General features: G+C 51.3%; 1 protein-coding gene across 1 annotated transcript in view; it reads left to right on the top strand.

Moving 5' to 3' along the window:
- Positions 1 to 15,991, top strand: part of LOC107120099 (tumor necrosis factor receptor superfamily member 16-like) — a 73,031-nt gene extending 57,040 nt beyond the window's left edge. Inside the window, exons 4-6 of the mRNA XM_015422741.1 lie at positions 2,736 to 2,958; positions 8,985 to 9,037; positions 15,669 to 15,991. Of these exons, the coding sequence (XP_015278227.1) occupies positions 2,736 to 2,958; positions 8,985 to 9,037; positions 15,669 to 15,973 (581 nt within the window). The 3' untranslated portion in view covers positions 15,974 to 15,991. The remainder of the gene's footprint in view (positions 1 to 2,735; positions 2,959 to 8,984; positions 9,038 to 15,668) is intronic.
- Positions 15,992 to 19,033: the final 3,042 nt, after the last annotated feature.

Below are 19,033 nucleotides of genomic sequence, written 5' to 3'. Positions count from 1 at the left end.
CTCCTCCTCCTCCTCCTCCTCCTCTGTAGAGAGGGAGGTCAGCCAGTTGCGGCAGAGCCAGAAGGAGATTCGAGAGTCAGAGGAAGCCGAAGCTCATGCCAAGCGGCCAACAGTTTCACTGGGTGGCCCTGAATTCTGGTTCGGCGGGACAAATCGAACATTTCACTCTGTGCACGACTCCCGGTCTATATCTGAGTGTCAGCTACCCTGCCATTGCGGGGGGGGGGGGGGAGACAGCTGGTGTAGGGTTTCTTATTATGCTGGAATTTTAACTTTAACTCCCCCCCCCTTGAGTCTTATCTCTTAGCCTGAGTGTCTGACCTTGCAATGGCTCTCCTGATGCTTCCCTGAGAATATGAACCCGTTGGTTTAGGCGCGCTTCAGCTGATTCCCTGATCGGCTCGGCCTGGTCAGGGGAAACCCCCCCCCTCCAAATGCTGTATATCCAGGGCTCTTTTTGTAGAAAAAGCCCAGCAGGAACTCATTAGCATAATAGGCCACACCCAACAGCAGAAACGTATTAGCATATTAGGCCACACCCCTGACAGCACAGCTCATTGGCATATTAGGCCACACCCCCATGTTACCAGAAGTGTGGTCATCCAGCCACGCCCACCTTTTGCTTCTTATTCTGTTTACCTTGTTTGTTGTCCAAACCCAGGGCTTTTTTTGCAGCAGGAACTCCTTTGCATGTTAGGCCACACACCCCTAATGTAGCCAATCCTAATGAGTTTCTGCTGTTGGGTGTGACCTGTTATGCTAATGAGTTCCTGCTGGGTGTGGCCAACTTGGAAACCAGCCGGAACTCCGTTCCTGTGCGTTCCTGCCCAAAAATAGCCCTGTGTATTCCCTTGCTAATTATATTTGTTTGTCTAGGAGGGGGAGAAAAAAAGAGAGGTGGAAAGACAGAATGAAAGAGGTGGAAAGGAAGAGAGGGAGAAACAAAGAAAGCAAATAGATGGGAGGGAGGGGGAAGGAAGGGAGGAAGAGAGGGAGGGAGAAAATCATGCTTCCCCTTCGCTTCCCCAGCTGCCCTGCCGGGAGCTGCACAATATGTGTGAAAGAGCCACATGTGGCTCCTTTAATTAAAAAATAGATCTCAAAATGCTTCAGGTTTTCCTACTGAAAAGTGGTCCTGTCTTAGAAGTTAGCTCTTCCACCAGGCATTTGATCAAGGAGCCGCCGCAACCATCTGAGGCCCTGTCCCCAATAGCATCAATGTCTTAATAACACCAATAATGTCATTAACATCATTAAATATCCTGTGCCTTGCTGACATGACCCAGACCATGCGCTAATTGATTGTGGACTCCTGCCATGTTGTATGCCATTTAGGCTTACCAAGTGCCGGCGGGGGATTGGCATGTTGTAACGACATGTCTTTACAGGATCCCTGCCGCGGGGACGACGATACGCGTTGCACCTGCCATCGCCAGGATGTGACGTTACGCATCGCTCTGGCAACGGGACTCCAAACAGCCCCGTTGCCAGAGCGACGCGTAGCGTCACATCCTGGCGACGGCGGTGCAACGCGTATCGCCGTCCCCGCGGCAGGGATCCTGTAAAGACATGCCAATCCCCCGCCGGCACTTGGTAAGCCTAATGCCATTGCTAGCACTTTATGTATTGTTTCTGATTTAATTTATTGTCATTTTAACTGAGAAATTGTTTTATCAGTTTTATCACACCTTGTGAGCCGCTCTGAGCCTGCGTGCGGGGAGGGCTTCTACTAAAAAATGTGTGATTCAGTCACATCCCCTTTTTTGGGGAAAAGGCCTCGCTTCCATATGCAGCTGCTGGTGTGGCCTTGGGCCAGTCACAAGTTCTCTCAGAGCTGTTCTCTGAAGTGCAGTTCTTGGGAGAGCTCTCTCAGCCCCGCCTACCTCGCAGGGTGTCTGTTGTGGGGAGGGAAAGGGGAAGGAGATTGTAAGCCGCTCTGAGGCTCCTTTGGGGAGTGAAGGGCGGGGCATAAATCCAATCTCTTCTTCTTCTTTCTATAAAGTATGTAAAACTGAATTACTCAGGAAGGCTTTTTTTACGCAAGTGATAGGGAGTTCCATACCTGAATGGTTCAGAAAGGCACTTTAAAGAATGGAAAGAGACCCAGTAAAGCACATACTATCTGTTGCTGTATGTGTTACCCTACTACGTGATTTCTCCACATGAAGCCAGCTGGGTGACCTTCGGCTAGTCACAGTTCTCTCAGAGCTCTCTCAACCCCACCTACCTCCCAGGGTGTCTGTTGTGGGGAGGGGGAGGGAAAGGAGTTTGTAAGCTGCTTTGAGGCTCCTTTGGGTAGTGAAGGGCAGGGTATAAATCCAATTTCCTCATCTTCTAATCTGGGAGAACCGGGTTTGATTCCTCACTCCTCCACTTGCATCTGGCTGGATGACCTGATAAGAGCTGTTCTTGAAAAAGAGTAGTTTCTGTCAGAGCTCTCTCAGCCCCACCTACCTCACAGGGTGTCTGTTGTAGGGAGGGGAAGGGAGAGGAGTTTGTAAGCCGCTCTGAGACTCCTTTGGGTAGTGAAGGGCGGGGTATAAACCCAATCTCTTCTTCTTCTTCTTATGATAATCACTGCTTCTGATTCTGGCAGCTATTGTCAACTGGGGGGGGGGGTTGACGGCTTTGCTCCTCTTGCATCTGTTGCAATAAATGTCGGTGGCCCAATTGCTGGTTTGCCAATCGACACGCCCGCCTCCGTGGCTGATGATCTTGTTTGATTTGCCCTCTAGACAAAGAGCTACAGATCCTGAAGCGCACGGAAGGAGACTCCCGCAAGGAATTCCCCAAAAGGACGTCCCTTCTGGATTCGGAGGGCAGCCCGTCCCCCAATTCCTCCTCCTCGGAGTTCGTGCCCCCCTTGGCCGAAGACCACAGCAAGAACATCATTCCTGTCTACTGCTCCATCCTAGCAGCGGTGGTGGTGGGACTCCTCGCTTACGTGGCTTTCAAGTGGTACGTGCGAGACATGCGGGCTGGGAAGGGATGGGGGGGAGGATCGGAGGTGCATCCCATAATAATCCCACACACTGGCCTATACATGGTCTCTAAGGAATGGGGTTGTCTGGCAACCAGTGGGAGGAGATATAGGGGGGCACGACACAGGCTGTGACGTCGTGTCACTACTGGTAAAAAACCCCGGCAACATAGGTCACTTGAGGAACTGCCAGAAACTCTGTGGTTTTTGCTGAATCCTAGAACTACCCATGTCACTCTATGGTTTTTGCTGGTTCCTAGAATGACCCAAATGGAAGTAACACAGGCAGGCCCGTAGCCACGATTTTGTGGCTTGCGGGGCAAATATTTTTCGGGTGGGGCTGAAGTCCTCAGTGCATAAAGAAAAGCCGTTTAGCCATCGGAAAGCTGTGACCAGGATAGATCTCTAAATTGCAAGCTGTCAGCCCCTTTAGATGACAGTTCTCAGCTGCTGCAAGTTAATCACTTCTGCCAGCCTAAGCAACAATTCTGAGAACAAAGCGGCAGGTGGGGGTGATGACTTCAGTAGTCAAGAAATCTAACAGGCAGAAAAACACTCTTAAAGGAGACCAGTTTCTTGGCACAGAATTAGAAGGGGTCCTAGAGGTCACCTACTCCAACCCCCTTGTTCAGTGCAGGAATTAATCAACTACAGCACTCACTCTACTTAAAGGAGCGCACGCCTTTAAAAATGGAGAGCGGGATATAAATCCAAAAATAAATAAATAAATAAATAAATTTAGAGGAGAAATTCTTGTGGGACTGTGCCTTTCAGAAAGGGGGCGGAGCCCCCAAAAGCTCCACTATGGCTATGGGCCTTAACATAGGTAACTCAAGGAACTGCAGGAAACTCTGAGTGTGTCAGAAGGCAACACCCACCGCTTAGGCTCCAATGGACTGTTTTGGATTGCTAGCTATTGGGGGGGGGATGTGTAGATCTGCCCTCGCAGAGGAGGGAGAGCTTGTACCTGAATAACACTTGGCCTTAAAGGTGCCACTGGACTCTTTTGGATTGCAAGCTATGGGGGGAGCCCTCTGCAACTTACCTGGCTGCTTCTTGCTCTGACTGAGGGCTGCTGGGAGCAGGGGGTGGGGCTTGTTGCATGTGCCCGCCCCCTGGGCTCTTTACTGCCGGAGCTCCACTCCTGTGCGCTCCGGCAGGAAATGACCCCTGGTGGTAGTGAAGGCGGCTCCTTAGTTTGGTTTAAATTAAGGGTGGGAAGGTACCGGCTGGATCTTAGGGAAAACTTTTTTGACAGTCAGAGTTGTGCAACAGTGGAATCGGCTGCCCGGGGAGGTGGTGAGCTTCCCCTCCCTGGAAAACTTGAAACAGCGGTTGGACAAACACTCGTCAGGGATGCTCTGGGCTGACCCTGCACTGAGCGGGGGGTTGGAGTAGATGGCCTCCGTGACCCCTTCCAATTCTGTGTGATTCTATTCTACGATTCTAAGACGTGATTGCAAGGATACAAAAAGACGCGGGGATGTCATGAGCCCGGGAGGGAGCGTAAACGCTTCTCGAGGTTGCGCTGACTTCCGAAACCAGTCACCCCCGCCACGACGCGAGTCATAAACTCCACACACACACACACACACCGCCAGGGCCTAGGCTGAGAAACTGGGACAGACAATTAGAAAATGGGTAAGGTCTGCTACTGGAGGCTCTGGAGGTAAACCAGCCTCCCCTCCAAGAGAGGCCTTCTGTCACCCCTGCAGTGGTGTGCACACACACACAAAAAGAAAGAAGCAGTATTAGTAGCAGCAGGATACTGGCTTGATATCAGCGGGGGGGGGGCTGGCGAGGCCGATAATCCTCCCCGCAGGACCTCGCGCATGCACTGTGTCTCATTTAAACTGGGCCTTTGGCTACTCTGTGTGCACGCCAGAGGTAGGTAACTCGGGCAGGCATCGCTCTGATGTGTAGTGGTTGGCCCTGCAGGTTAAGTGTGCAGACTGTAATCTGTGAGAACCAGGTTTGATTCCCCACTCCTCCACTTGCAGCTGCTGGATGACCTTGGGCAAGCCATAGTTCTGTCAGAGCTGTTCTCTCAAGGGCAGTCCTCGAGAGAGCTCTCTTAGCCCCACCTACCTCAAAGGGTGTCTCTTGTGGGGAGGGGAAGGGAGGGGAAAGGAGTTTGTAAGCCGCTCTGAGACTCTGAGTGAAGGGTGGGGTATAAATCCAATCTCTTCTTCTCTTCCTCTTCTTCTCTTCTTATTTATTTTATTTATTTTTATTTATTTATTTTGGGATTTATATCCCGCCCTACCCGTACGGCCCAGGGCGGCAAACAAGCGGCAATGCCGGAGATACAACACAAATTACATTAAAACCTTAATAAATACAAAATAAAATGGTGCTCTACAGTTCATTGTAAAAGTTCAAGGTGGTCAATGTCCCTCACTGGCGGCCGATGGTATGAAAAGCAGGGGCGCCAGAGTAATGTTCCTCTTGTGGGCAATGTCAGCCCTCGCCCAGAGCCAGGTAGGTGGTAAATCAAGCCACGGTGGTGGTATAGTGGCGGCGGCGGCGGCGGCGGCTCCTACTCGAAAGCCTGGCGGAAGAGCTCCGTCTTGCAGGCCCTGCGGAACTGTACCAGGTCCCGCAGGGCCCGGATCGCCACCGGGAGCTCATTCCACCAGGTAGGAGCCGCCACCGAAAAAGCCCTGGCCTTGGTTAGGGCAAGCTTGATATCCCGGGGGCCTGGGACCTCTAAGAGTTCCAGGCTCCCCGATCGCAGCGCTCTTGGGGGAACATACGGGAAGAGGCGGTCCCTCAGGTAGGCTGGACCCTGGACATTCTTCTAACGTTATATGCAATGTTCCCTCTAAGTGGTAGAGTCTTGTCAGCAAAAATTGTATTTTGTGAGCTACCGGCATCAAAGTTGTAAGCGAGCGATTTGGCTGCCGCATAAATCAGTTTGCTCTGGAGCCATCCCTTCCTGAGCCAAGACAAAAACGTGTGAGCCGGAGGCTAAAGAACGGTGAGCTGGCTCACACTAGCTCGGCTTAGGGGGAACACTGGTTAGCTGTGCCGTGGGGACGGTGTACATAGCCGCCCAGCTTTCCCACGATCCTTCTCGTCTCTCGCAAAACGACACCGATCCCCTTCTCCGAGTCTCGGCCCCTCCGTCTCCTCGGAGCGGCCCTCCAGCAAAATTCCTTGCCGATCCGGGAGCTTGTGTTAGCACATCTCACGCACAGACACACACACACACACATACCACACCGTGTGAGGAATCAGCCGGGCCTTCTCGCGCTCCCCACCCCCCGTCCTTCAGGCCAGCCACACAGGTGTTTGGCCAAGCGAGCGTCCAGGTCCAAAAGCCCGGCGTGAGCGATTGGCGTCAATGGAGCTATAGAAAACGGCACTCACACAAACCAGACACTCCTAGCAGGAAGCAGGGGCATTATCCGACGCAGGCCAAGGCCGGGCCGTTCCCCTTACGTCTCCCGCTGCGCCGGGCTCGCTGCTGGGGCTCAGCCCCTGAATAGGATTAAACCTCCCTCCGGGCCCCGCGGGCCGAGATTAGACCGGCCTCTTCTCTGTGCCAGTGAGAGAGGCGTAGATTAATGGGGCTTTGCGCTGAAAGGGTTCCCAGCCACTCGCTGTTCTATTGGAAAGAGCAAAGCCCCTTCATTGTGCCCGGCCTTTGGGACGGATTTATTTCCCTCCATTATGGGTTTCCCCGGCTCGGGGGACGCTCTTTATATTCTGTGCACACCGAGGGACCCCTATGGAGTAGCCTCCGCCTCCGCCGCCCCAAACCCTCCCCTCTTCTCGGGCCGCGTCTCCTGTCTTCCATCTGGCCAGCAAAGAAAGAAAGAAAGAAAGAAAGAAGAAGAAGAAGAAGAAGATCTGGCCAGCAAAGAAAGAAAGAAAGAAAGAAAGAAAGAAAGAAAGAAAGAAAGATGGCCAGCAAAGAAAGAAAGAAAGAAAGAAAGAAAGAAAGAAAGAAAGAAAGAAAGAAAGAAAGAAAGAAAGAAAGAAAGAAAGAAAGAAAGAAAGAGGAGGAGAAGAAGAAGAAGAAGAATAGGAGGAGGAGGAGGAGGAGGAGGAGGAGGAGGAGAAGGGGGGGGAGGAGATTGGATTTATACCCTACCCTTCACTCAGAGCCTCAGAGCGGCTTATAAATTCCTTCCCCTCCCCACAACAGACACCCTGTGAGGTAGGCGGGGCTGAGAAAGCTCTGAGAGAAACGGCTCTTTTTCAAGAACAGCTCTGACAGAACTACGGCTTGCCCAAGGTCATCCAGCAGCTGCAAGTGGAGGCGTGGGGAATCAAACCCGGTTTTCCCAAATTAGAGTCCTCGCACTTAACCACGACACCAAACTGGCTCTCAGTTTGTAAGTGTAAGTCAACTACAACGAAAAGTACAGGATATTCGCCGAACTGCACAACAGGGTTTGGAGTCCAGGAATCTGGAAACAAGCCGAACTCTCCCACAGAGCTGGACCAAAGCACGAGTTTTTAAATACGATACGTGAAGTGGTATAGAAACCACCTAGCTGGGAGTGCATGTACAATGAAAGGCAGCGTTACGGTTGTCCGGGCCTCTTTAGCAATGCAACTTTCTGAGCTTTTAATTACAGCCCAGTCCTATAACCTGTCTCAGTCCTATTTACCTGTTTGCCTGTAAGAGAGCCAGTTTGGTATAGTGGTTAGGAGCGTGGTCTCTAATCTGAGAGAACCAGGTTTGATTTCCCCATTCCTCCACATGCAGCTGCTGGTGTGACCTTGGGTCAGTCACAGGTTCTCTCAGAGCTGTCCTCTCACAAGCCGTTCTCAAGAACGAGGTCCCCAGAACGAGGTCCGTCCACTGCTTCACTGGCGCCTACGTAACTGATCCCACTCCCTCTAAGGCTTAAAAACCACATTCTTTTTAATTTTCAAACTTTTATTTAAGATAATTATAAGAATACAAATATGCAGGGGTCATTTCCTGCGGGAGCACACAGGAGCGGAGCTCCGGCAGTAAGGAGCCCAGGGGGCGGGCACATGCAACAAGCCCCACCCCCTGCTCCCAGGAGCCCTCAGTCAGAGCAAGAAGCAGCCAGGTAAGTTGCAGAGCCCCCCCCCCCCACATGTGCGCGCGCCCCCCCGCCACATCCCGCCTTCAGGTACAAGCTCTCCCTCCTCTGCGAGGACAGATCTGCACGTTCCCCCCCCCAAAATAGTTAGCAATCCAAAACAGTCCAGTGGAGCCTGAGTGGTGGGTGTTGCCTTTTGACACACTTCCGGTGATGTCAGGGGGTGTGGCATATGCAAATAAGTTATGTTAATGAGCTCCTGCACCTCTTTTTCTACGAAATGATCCCTGGACTCACCCAAGGTCACACCAGCGGCTGCATGTGGAGGAGGAGTGGGGAATCAAACCCTGTACTCACAGATTAGAGTCCGCGCTCCTAACCGCTACACCAAACTGGCCGTGACGCCATACAGTGCCTCATGCGCAGAAACGCGCGAGTGCATTTTGCCTCTAAAGTCTTTATTTTTACTGATTTTATTTGATTCCCTTTAGTTATACCCTGCCCGTCTCCCCCCTGGGGGACCCAAAGCGACTTACACCATTCTCCCCTCCTCCGTTTTCCTCACAACAACCCTGTGAGGTCGGTTAGGCCAAGAGCGCAACTGGCCCAAGGTCACTCAGCGAGCTTCTATGGCATGGCGGGGATTCGAACCCGGGTCTCCCAGATTCTAGTTCGATACTTTAACCACTGTACTGTGCTGGTTGTCTGCAGGGCTTTCCCCACGCAGTCTTATTCACACATTCGACAGTCAAGCATGAAGGGTACAGTAACGCAGGAGGGAGATATTTGGATCTGCTCTGGCATGCATAAGCTATCTATACCCCACCTGGCTCCCCAGTGGCGATCTCAAAGCAGCTTACGTCATTCTCATATCACGTTTCAGCCTCCAATTTATCCCCCGCGCGGTAGATTAATAAGGCGATGATGAAGGAAGTGATAACTGTGCACGTGTGAACTGATTCTTAAACTCCTTACAGGCCTCACACCTCAGGATTAATGTGGACAGAGAACGAGTATAAAGAAAAGAGTCGTGAGTGTCTGACCCACAAGTCAAGCAGTCAACAAGACTCCTATCTGAATGTAGGGGAGGGGAAGGGAGGGGAAGGGAAAGGAGTTTGTCAGCCGCTCTGAGACTCCAAGTGAAGGGCGGGGTATAAATCCAACCTCTTCCTCTTCGTCTTCTTCTATCTTTCATGACTTGTTGTAAAGCATTTTATGAACGAGAGAACTTTTGTACTACTCTTAACATTTCCTGAGGAAGATCCAATTTTGAAACGTTGTTATATAATCCGGAGACAACGTTGATGATGTACCTTTGCACGAGGATTTTCTTACGACCTGTAGGAATTGCTTCGGGCTGTAATACATAGTAAGCATTTTCTTTGCAAGTCTTGTTGACTGCTTGATTTGTGGGTCAGACACTCACGACTCTTTTCTTTATACTTGGATCTCTCACCTCAGGATTGACAGAAATTTTAGAGGGGGTTTGGCAAACTGGGGGCCCAGAGATCAAGATGGGCGGCCGTGTTAGTCTGGCTGTCGCAGTAAAAAAGAGCAAGAGTCCAGGAGCGCTGTAAAGACTAAAAAAAATTGTGGCAGGGGAGGAGCTTTCGTGAGTCACACTGCTCACTTCTTCAGATACAGCTGGAATAGGAGTCCATCTGTCCTTATACCTTGGAGAGTGGAGTGGTTTCAGATGCCGAATGACATCAGCAGGTGAATGACAACAGCAGGTGTGACTGGATTAGTTGTGACAGGCAGAGGGGTAGCAGGTGTGGAGAAATCAGCATTGGTAACGAGACAGGAAACCTAGGTCTCGATTCAGTCCAGGAGGATGCATTGTCTTGGGCTTCATTCTCGGTTGCAATTCAGCAGTCTCTCTTCCTAATCTCCCTTTTAAATCCCTCTGTAAGACAACTGCTACTCTTAGGTTAGCAACTGGATGTCCTGGAAGGTTAAAATGTCCCTCCCCCCACTGCTTTTTGAATGTTGTGGTTTCTAATGTCAGACTTGTGTCCATTAATTCTCTGTCGAAGGGACTGGCCTGTTTGCCCATTATACAGGGTGGAAGGGCCCAAAGGCGTGGGCCCAAAGGCGGCGGACAAAACTCTGTTTCCAGCCTCTGGTGGCATTCTCAGATTTTAATCCATGCCTGGGAACCCTCCCGCTGTAGGATTTTCTTTTATGCTTCAGCTTAACTTGCTCCGGCAAGCTAATATTTTGGAACGGCGCTGCTCTGACCTCTGTCTCCGCTCTTTACCTCCCTCCCCCATCGTCTCTTCCCACCGACACAGAAGACCCCGTTGGCTTCCTCCCCGCCCCATCATCCTGGCCCCCTCCCCAGCCCAGCTGTTTCCCACTCTGCGGCTGTGGCATTCCTCCCCGTGGCTGGAATTTCGGAGCCATCTGTCTTCTTCGGATGCCAGCAGGGGAGGGAATCGATGCCGGCCTCATTATCCTGGCCTTTGAGAGCCTGCAGAGAAAAGAAGCCCGGCTTCTCTTTCGGCCGATGAGCTCTGAAGCCCCCTTCAGCAATACCCCCGCCCCCCCCCCCACCCCCACTAGAATTCCTGTATTGGGTGTGTGTTTGACGTTCACAGAGAAGAAGAGGAGAGGAGATTGGGTTTATACCCCGCCCTTCACTACCCAAAGGTGTCTCAGAGCGGCTTACAATCTCCTTTCCCTTCCCTTCCCCACAACAGACACCCTGGGAGGTAGGCGGGGCTGAGAGAGCTCTGATAGAACTGCTCTTTCAAGAACAGCTGTGCCAGAACTATGGCTTGCCCAAGGTCATGCAGCAGGTGCAAGTGGAGGAGTGAGGAATCGAACCTGGATCTTCCAGAGTAGTGTCCGCACACTACACCAAACTGGCCGGGTGAGGCCTAGCTGCTCTAATGGAGGTCTTCCTGGATTTCGCTCTCCATCCCTGGCGGTGGGGAGGGCTGTCGAGTTGTGACTAATTCGTGGCGGCCCTGGGGAGGTTTTGAGGCACGAGAGGAACAAAGGTGGTTTGCCACTGTCTGCCTCTGCGTAGCAACCCTGGATTTCCTTAGTGGTCTCCCATCCAAGTAGTAACCAGGGCCAATGCTGCTTAGCTTCCTAGATCTGACGATGTCAGCCTAATCGCGACCTGCCTCTGCGTAGCAACTAGGGGTGTACAGAAAAAAAATTCGGAATTTTTCGGGTTTGGATCTACCTGGGTAGATATTCGTATTTGCCGATATTCCTGAAACCCAGTATCAATATGATACTGGGATTCGGGAATTATCGGACTAGCCAAATAATTCGGCTCAATTATAACCTATGGGGACTGTCCCCATAGGTTATAATAATACCCCCCTTCCTTCCCTTCAATGAAGGGAGTGTGCTACCTCTGCCTTCCCTTCGCCCGGTATATTTGGCATCCATTCGGGGAATCCTTGTTCAGCCAGCCAAATCAGATTAGGGAATCTGATTTGGCTTTAGGCAGTCCCGAATAATAGGCATTATTCGGGTTTTTTCCCGGTTTGTCCGAACCGAATGCACATCCCTAGTAGCAACCCTGGGCTTCCTGGGTAGTCTCCCATCCAAATATGAATCCGCGCCAACCCTATTTAGCTTTTGAGATCTGAGGAGATGATCGAGCTAGCCTGGGCCGTCCCCGTCAAGGTGAGAGCAGAACAGAGGTGGTCTGCCATTGCCTGCCTCTGCAGAGTGACCTTGGACTTCCTCGGTGGTCTCCCATCCAAGTACTAACCAAAGCTGAGTTCGTGTGAGCTAGCTCACAGTTTTTTAGCCTTCGGCTCACACATTATTATCTCGGCTCAGGAAGGAGGGCTCCAGAGCAAACTAACCTATTCCGTAGCCAAATTGCTCACTCACAACTTTAATGCCAGGAGCTCACAGAATTGACTTTTTGCTCACAAGACTCCCCAGCTTAGAGGGAGCCTTGCTAACCAGGATGTACCCTGCTTAGCTTCTGAGATTTATTTATTTATTATTAAATTTTTATCCCGTCCGAGGCCGGCTCAGGGCGGCTTACAACAGTAAAATTCGCATGAAACAATCATAATAAAATCCACATACATTAATAAATACGACATTAAAACTCAAACAGGATAAAGTGCTAGCAACATCCTCGTTATCCCAATTGGGTCTGCGGCCTTCTGCAGCAATCTCAGGTAATTGGCACGGGCTGTGTTTGAGGGACCTACGAGCCAGGGCTCTGCCAAAGTAGATATTAATTGGTGGTGGAGGAGGTGTTAGTGGTGGCGGCTCCAAAAGCCTGACGGAAGAGCTCCGTTTTACAGGCCCTGCGGAACTTATGGGAATCATCATAAGCTAGCTGTGATGCAACGGCACTTTACACGACTAGGTAGCTGCAGCCCATGCCAGTTTGCTTTTCTTTTCTAATGATGTGAGTGTACTCTGCACATACTCAGAGGAGCACACACCTGTATTATTGCTGAATAAAAGCATGCATTCCTGATTTCCAAGACTTGAGTCTTGGGTACATATTCTCCTGTTATGCCCATGGCCTGTGTACAGCATGCATTAGTTCTCTACATGAGCCAGTTTTGTGTATATTGTATATATGCATATTTTTGAAGTTGTAGCCATTTGGCAACTAGAATACCCATTTTCTTGTTCTCGTGTCAGACGGCACTGTTCTCTTAATATGTACTTTATGAAAATCATAATGAATGTTAGTAGACAATAAAAATATATTTATTTATTTACATTGTTTGTAGTCCACCGTTACCACTTGGACTCAAGGTGGATTACACAGAATGAGTTAATACAGTCAACATGACGGGGTATTCAATAAACAGTACAAAAGGTTCAGGTTGTACAACCAACCAGAAGTCTAAAAAACTGAACTGAAGCAAAGTATAAGTATTAATGTGCCACATTGATGCAAAAATTACATAGTAAGACCAGGAAGCCATATACAGTAGTATTGACTATCATTCCTAATAATTTATCCAAATAACTTTGTGAATAAGTGTTACCTTATAGCTTGCATAAAAAAGCCCTCTTGAATAATTCAGTTTTGCATAGTTTGTGGAAAGCCAGGAGCGTGGGAGCCTTCCTGACCTCCTCAGCCTATTCCATATGATGGAGACTACAACAGACAAGGCATATGGACAGGCAGTTGTTGGGCTGATTTTGCCAGTTTACAGGTTGGCACCTGCCGGAGACCCTGCTCCAATGAGCAAAGCTGTTGTGGCATAGTGTTTAGTCTGAAGTGTTCATCAAATTGGGATGCAGTAATTAAATATTGTTAACTGATCATGATTTCTGTGTTAGTTGTCACTGCAGTAAATAGTAAAATGTGCTGTTCTATAGTGTGTGTGTGTGTGTGTGTATATATTCTTTTTACATTCCAGGAAATAAGTGCATCTACAGCAGAATCAGAACTTAGCCAGCCATGGAGCTTGCACACAGTTTACTATTAAATGAAGAGGCTTTGGCTCAAATTACAGAAGCAAAGAGACCAGTTTTCATCTTTGAATGGCTGCGGTTCCTTGACAAAGTACTTGTAGCTGCTAACAAGGTAAATTGACTTTTTATGCCTGTTATTTTTATAATTTCTCTTGTATATCCATTCTGGTGGTCTCCATCCCTCACATCTCCAGGAATTTCCCACCTGGAGTTGGCAACCCTATCTTCTTCCCAGCTAATTATCAACCTACCTTTATTTCCCCCTCACTCTTCAGCTTTCCACCCCCCGCACACCTGCAGCCTCTCCCGTGCTCTGAAGCCCTGACTGCTACGTCACATTGGCTGTCATATGGGGGCCACCTCAGCAGCATATAAGGATACAGAGCCCACCATTTTCTCCAGGGGAACTGATCTCTGCCGTCTGGAAAGCAGTTGTAATTCTGAGTGATCTCCAGCCCTCACCTGGAGATTGGACACATTTTACCTCAGAACAGCAAACTGTTTCGAATGTTAGAGGCAAAAGCCAATCAAGTCGCATATGCAAACGACCTCTGTGTTCCGAGGCAAAGGCCAATGAGGCTGCATATGCAAATAACCTCTGTGTTCTGACTGGCTATGGGGAGGGGGAGAGGAACAGCAAACTGTTTAGAATGTTGGAGGCGAGACTCAAGCAATGCAGCCAGTGGATAGGGACAGATTCTGAGTGACACACCAGGGCGCCAACCAATTCCGGAGCGTGTGGAATGTTCTAGAAAAGTGCCACCACCATTCGGCTTTTATATATAAGGAAGATAGATTGACTACGGTTCTCTATCCAGTTGTCAAATTAGTTTGCTCCGGAGCCCTCCTTCCTGAGCGAAGACAAAAATGTGTGAGCCGGAGGCTAAAAAAACGTGAGCTAGGTTCACGCTAACTCACCTTAGAGGGAACACTGGGACTAATGCACCCCTGCAGGGCTAGGCTGGTGGGGGAAGAGGTGACAGGCACACCTTTCTCAGGGTGACAAAAGACCTTGAGCCGGCCATGCCAGCTGTGATGGCCACAGGCACAGACAGCTTTAAAAGAGGATTAGATAGATTTATGGAGGAGAAATCAATCGATGGCTACTAGCCATGGTGACTGAGGGGAACCTCCATGTTCAGGTTTAGAATGTTGGAGGCAAGACTCAAGCAATGCAGCGAGTGGATAGGGACAGATTCTGAGTGACACACCAGGACGCCAACCAATTCTGGAGTGTGTGGAATGTTTTAGAGAAGTGCCACTACCATTTGGCTTTTATATATAAGGGAGATAGTTTTATGATTCTCAGTTGACAATTGACTACGGTTCTCTATCCAGTTGTCAAATCAGTTTGCTCCGGAGCCCTCCTTCCTGAGTGAAGACAAAAATGTGTGAGCCGGAGGCTAAAAAATTGTGAGCTAGGCTCACGCTAACTCACCTTAGAGGGAACACTGGGACTAATGCACCCCTGCAGGGCTAGGCTGGTGGGGGAAGAAGTGACAGGCGCACCTTTCTCAGGGTGACAAAACACCTTGTGGCCAGCTGTGATGGCCACAGGCACAGACAGCTTTAAAAGAGGATTAGATAGATTTATGGAGGAGAAACTCCAGGGGAACTGGTTGGCCAGTGAGTGAGACGGGATGCTGGACTAGATGGACCCTCCCTGGCCTGATCCAGCAGAGTTCCTCTGAGATTCTCTGTTGTTGGCCCTCCAGAGGAACTGGTTGGCCACTGTGTGAGATGGGAGGCTGGACTAGATGGACCCTCCCTGGTCAGATACAGGATGGCTCTTCTGAGGTTCTTCTCAGGGGAAGGCCTCGGCCTCTCTGCCCTGTTGCTGGCCCTCCAGAGGAACTGGCTGGCGCCTGTGTGAGACAGGAGGCTGGACTAGATGGACCCTCCCTGGCCTGATCCAGCAGAGTTCCTCTGAGATTCTCTGTTGTTGGCCCTCCAGAGGAACTGGCTGGCGCCTGTGTGAGACAGGAGGCTGGACTAGATGGACCCTCCCTGGCCTGATCCAGCAGAGTTCCTCTGAGATTCTCTGTTGTTGGCCCTCCAGAGGAACTGGCTGGCGCCTGTGTGAGACAGGAGGCTGGACTAGCTGGACCACTGGACTGACCCAGCAGGGCTCTTCTGATGTTCTTATGACCATCCCCGTTTCCTCCACCATTACAGCCACACGAAGGGGTACCCGGGTCCTCTCTGACTCGCCCTCTCTCTGCTTCCTCCCCCAACAGTGCAGAAGGCTGAGCCCCAGCTCTACGCCAACCTCCCGCCCCACAAGCGGGAAGAGGTGGAGCAGTTGCTGGAGACGCCGGGCCACGGCAAAGACTGGCGCTGCCTGGCCGACCGCCTGGGCTACGAGGAGGAGACCGTGGCTACCTTCGGCCGGGGGGAAGCCCCCGCCCACACCCTGCTCTCCGACTGGTCTGCCAGGGAGGGGGCCACCCTGGAGACCCTCTGCACGGCCCTGGCGGCCATCGAGCGGGAGGACGTGGTGGAGAACTTGAACGCCCCCGCTGAAGTCAGCTCTGTGGTCTGACGGACCGGCCTGCTTTCCCGTGGCACCGCAGGTGGACATGTATCCGGGAGGGTGGGTCGGGTTTATTAAAAAGGGGGAAGGGGGACACAAAAAGGGGGAACGTCCGGGAAGAGGACATCTTGTTACTTTTTTTAACGTGGACACTTGAAGAAACAGCCATTACAGCAGAGGACGCTGGGGCGTGTGAATGCTGCTGCCCCCTGCTGGACGGAGGACCTGTGTGTACGAGGAAGAGACGGAAGCGGAGCCATCGTTCATCGGGAAGCTTCGGAAATCCCACCTGGGGGCACTCGGGGGTCTTGAACGGGGCGGGGGCTGGTGAAGGGAGGTTGGCAGGTGATTGTTTTTGGAGATTTGGGGGACGGAGCTAAGGGAGGTGGGGTTTGGGGGGGAAGGGACCCCAGCATGGTACAGTGCCACCCTCCAACGCAACCATTTTCTGCAGGTGAGCTGATCTTGGTCATCTGGAGACGAATTGTAATAGCGGGAGATCTCCAGGCGCCCCCTGGAGGCTGGCAACCCTATTCCTTAGTTGGCCTTTGGTTTTCACTTGCCCACTTTGTCTAGACCACACGGGAGCCATGAGTCTGCAGGTGGCTGGAAGACCTATCTAGGTGGGAGTGGCCATGGCCGTGGCTCAGTGGCAGAGCCTCTGCTTGGCACGCGGAAGGTCCCAGGTTCGATCCCCGACATCTCCAGTTAAAAGGACCAGGCAGAAGGTGATGGGAAAGACCTCCGCCTGAGACCCTGGAGAGCTATAAAGAGGAGCTGTGGCTCAGTGGAAGAGCCTTTGCCTGGCATGCGGAAGGTCCCAGGTTCAATCCCTGGCATCTCCAGTTAAAAAGGATCGGGCTGGAGGTGATGGGAAAGACCTCTGCCTGAAACCCTGGAGAGCTGTAAAGAGGGGCTGTGGCTCAGTGGAAGAGCCTCTGCTTGGCATGCAGGAGGTCCCAGGTTCAATCCATGGCATCTTCAGGTAAAAGGACCAGGGGGTAGGTGATGGGAAAGACCTCTGCCTGAGACCCTGGAGAGCTGTAAAGAGGGGCTGTGGCTCAGTGGCAGAGCATCTGCTTGGCACGCAGGAGGTCCCAGGTTCAATCCCCGGTATCTGCGGTTAAAAAGGACCAGGCTGGAGGTGATGGGAAAGATCCGTGCCTGACACCCTGAAGAGGCTCAGTGGTAGAGCATCTGCTTGGCATCGAGAAGGTCCCAGGTTCAATCCCCGACAGCATCTCCAGTTGGTGGAGCAGGCAGGAGGTGATGGGAAAGACCTCCGCCTGAGACCCTGGAGAGCTGCTGCCAGTCTGAGTAGACAATACTGACCTTGATGGACCAATAGCCTGATTCACTATCAAGCAGCTTCATGTGTGTTTGGACAGGGGCTGTGGCTTAGTGGTAGAGCCTCTGTTTTGCATGCAGGAGGTCCCAGGTTCAATCCCCGGTATCTCCGGTTAAAAAGGACCAGGCTGGAGGTGATGGGAAAGATCCGTGCCTGACACCCTGAAGAGGCTCAGTGGTAGAGCATCTGCTTAACATGCAGAAGGTCCCCAGTTCAATCCCCGGCAGCATCTCCACTTAAAAAGGACCAGGCAGGAGACTCTGGAGAGCAGCTGCCAGTCTGTGCAGACGATACTGATCTTGACGGTCCGAGGGTCTGATTCAGTAGAAGTCAGTGTCTTGTGTTCCTCGAGGGTGCTACTTGTTGATGTGATGTAAGATCTTTTTAAATAGGGGGGGCCAATGAGTTATCTGAACTGAAAGTTGCCAGTTCTGGTTTAGTAAATGCCTGGAGATTTGGGGGGGGGGGCTGGGGGGGCGGGGTTTGGGGAGGGGACGAACCTCATTAGAGTATAATGCCTTAGAACCCTCCCAAAGTATCCATTTCCTCCAGGGGAACTGATCTCTGCCGTTGTCCAGTTGTGATTCCAAGAGATCTCCTGGAGGTTGGCAACCCGATCTGGACCCTGCCTCGGAGCTCTCTTGCACGCCGATTTTGTCGGCTTACCGTTGGGCTCTCTCGTCTTTCCGGAAAGCTTTTGTGGCCGGCAGGTCTGACTTTTCCTCCGCAAGCGCTAACTTGTAATATACTCCCCCCCACCCCCCATTGCATCTTTTTATAAGGAAGATGAGTTTGGGGGGCCTGTGTTCGTTGTGTCACTAAGTTTGCCATGTTTTTTCTCCCTCTTTGGCTGATCGGTCGCTTGACCTGACGTCGGCCCGTCTCTGCTGTGTTTCGATTAACAGGAAAAAGGGTGTAACTCCCCCACGGAACATTAAAAGCCGTTTTGGTTAAGAAGCATCTTTGGTTGTTGGAGGGAAGGGAACTCTCATACTTGGCGGGAGATCGGAGCGAGCGACGGATTCCCTCTCCCGTCCTATGCAGGGGACGGCTCTCATTTTCACACAGGAGGAGCTGCTCTTTATAACGCCTTCAAGACAGCAAGGGGAAGACTCCATAGAACGATAAACTGAAAAGTCCATAGAGGCCATCTAGTCCGAGAGCCAGTTTGGTGTAGTGGTTAAGTGTGTGGATTCTAAACTGGGAGAACCGGGTTTGATTCCCCCACCCCTCCACATGCAGCTGCTGGTGTGACCTTGGGTCAGTCACAAGTTCTCTTAAAGCTGTTCTCTCAAAGACAGTTCTGGAAAGAGCTCTCTCAGCCCCACCTACCTCACAGGGTGTCTGTTGTTGGGAGATGAAGGGAAGGAGATTGTAAACCGCTCTGAGACTCCGAGTGAAGGGCAAGGTATAAATCCATCCTCCTCCTCCTCATCCTCCTCCTCTTCTTCTTCTTCATTGTTCTCATCACGCAAACCCTGAGAAGTACGTTAGGTGGAGAGTCTGTGACTGGCCCGAGGTCACCCAGCAAGCTTCCGTGGCAGAGCAGGAATCTGAACCCGTGTCTCCCGTATCCTAGTCCCACACTGGGTCTCTGCAAAGATCAACTTTGGGGGGCGGGGTCAGATTTTCAAGGAGTCTTTTTTTTTTTTTTTTTGCACAGCAAAAGGCAACAGACACCCAACTTTCCCCCCCCAAAAAAACCTCTGAAGAAAAAACGA

This window comes from Gekko japonicus, unplaced genomic scaffold (genome assembly GCF_001447785.1).
Source record: "Gekko japonicus isolate JY-2015 unplaced genomic scaffold, Gekko_japonicus_V1.1 scaffold2985, whole genome shotgun sequence".
Taxonomy (NCBI): Eukaryota; Metazoa; Chordata; class Lepidosauria; order Squamata; family Gekkonidae; genus Gekko; species Gekko japonicus.
The sequence above is the reverse complement of the archived record's forward strand: the minus strand, read 5'-3'. Positions and strand labels throughout refer to the sequence as shown.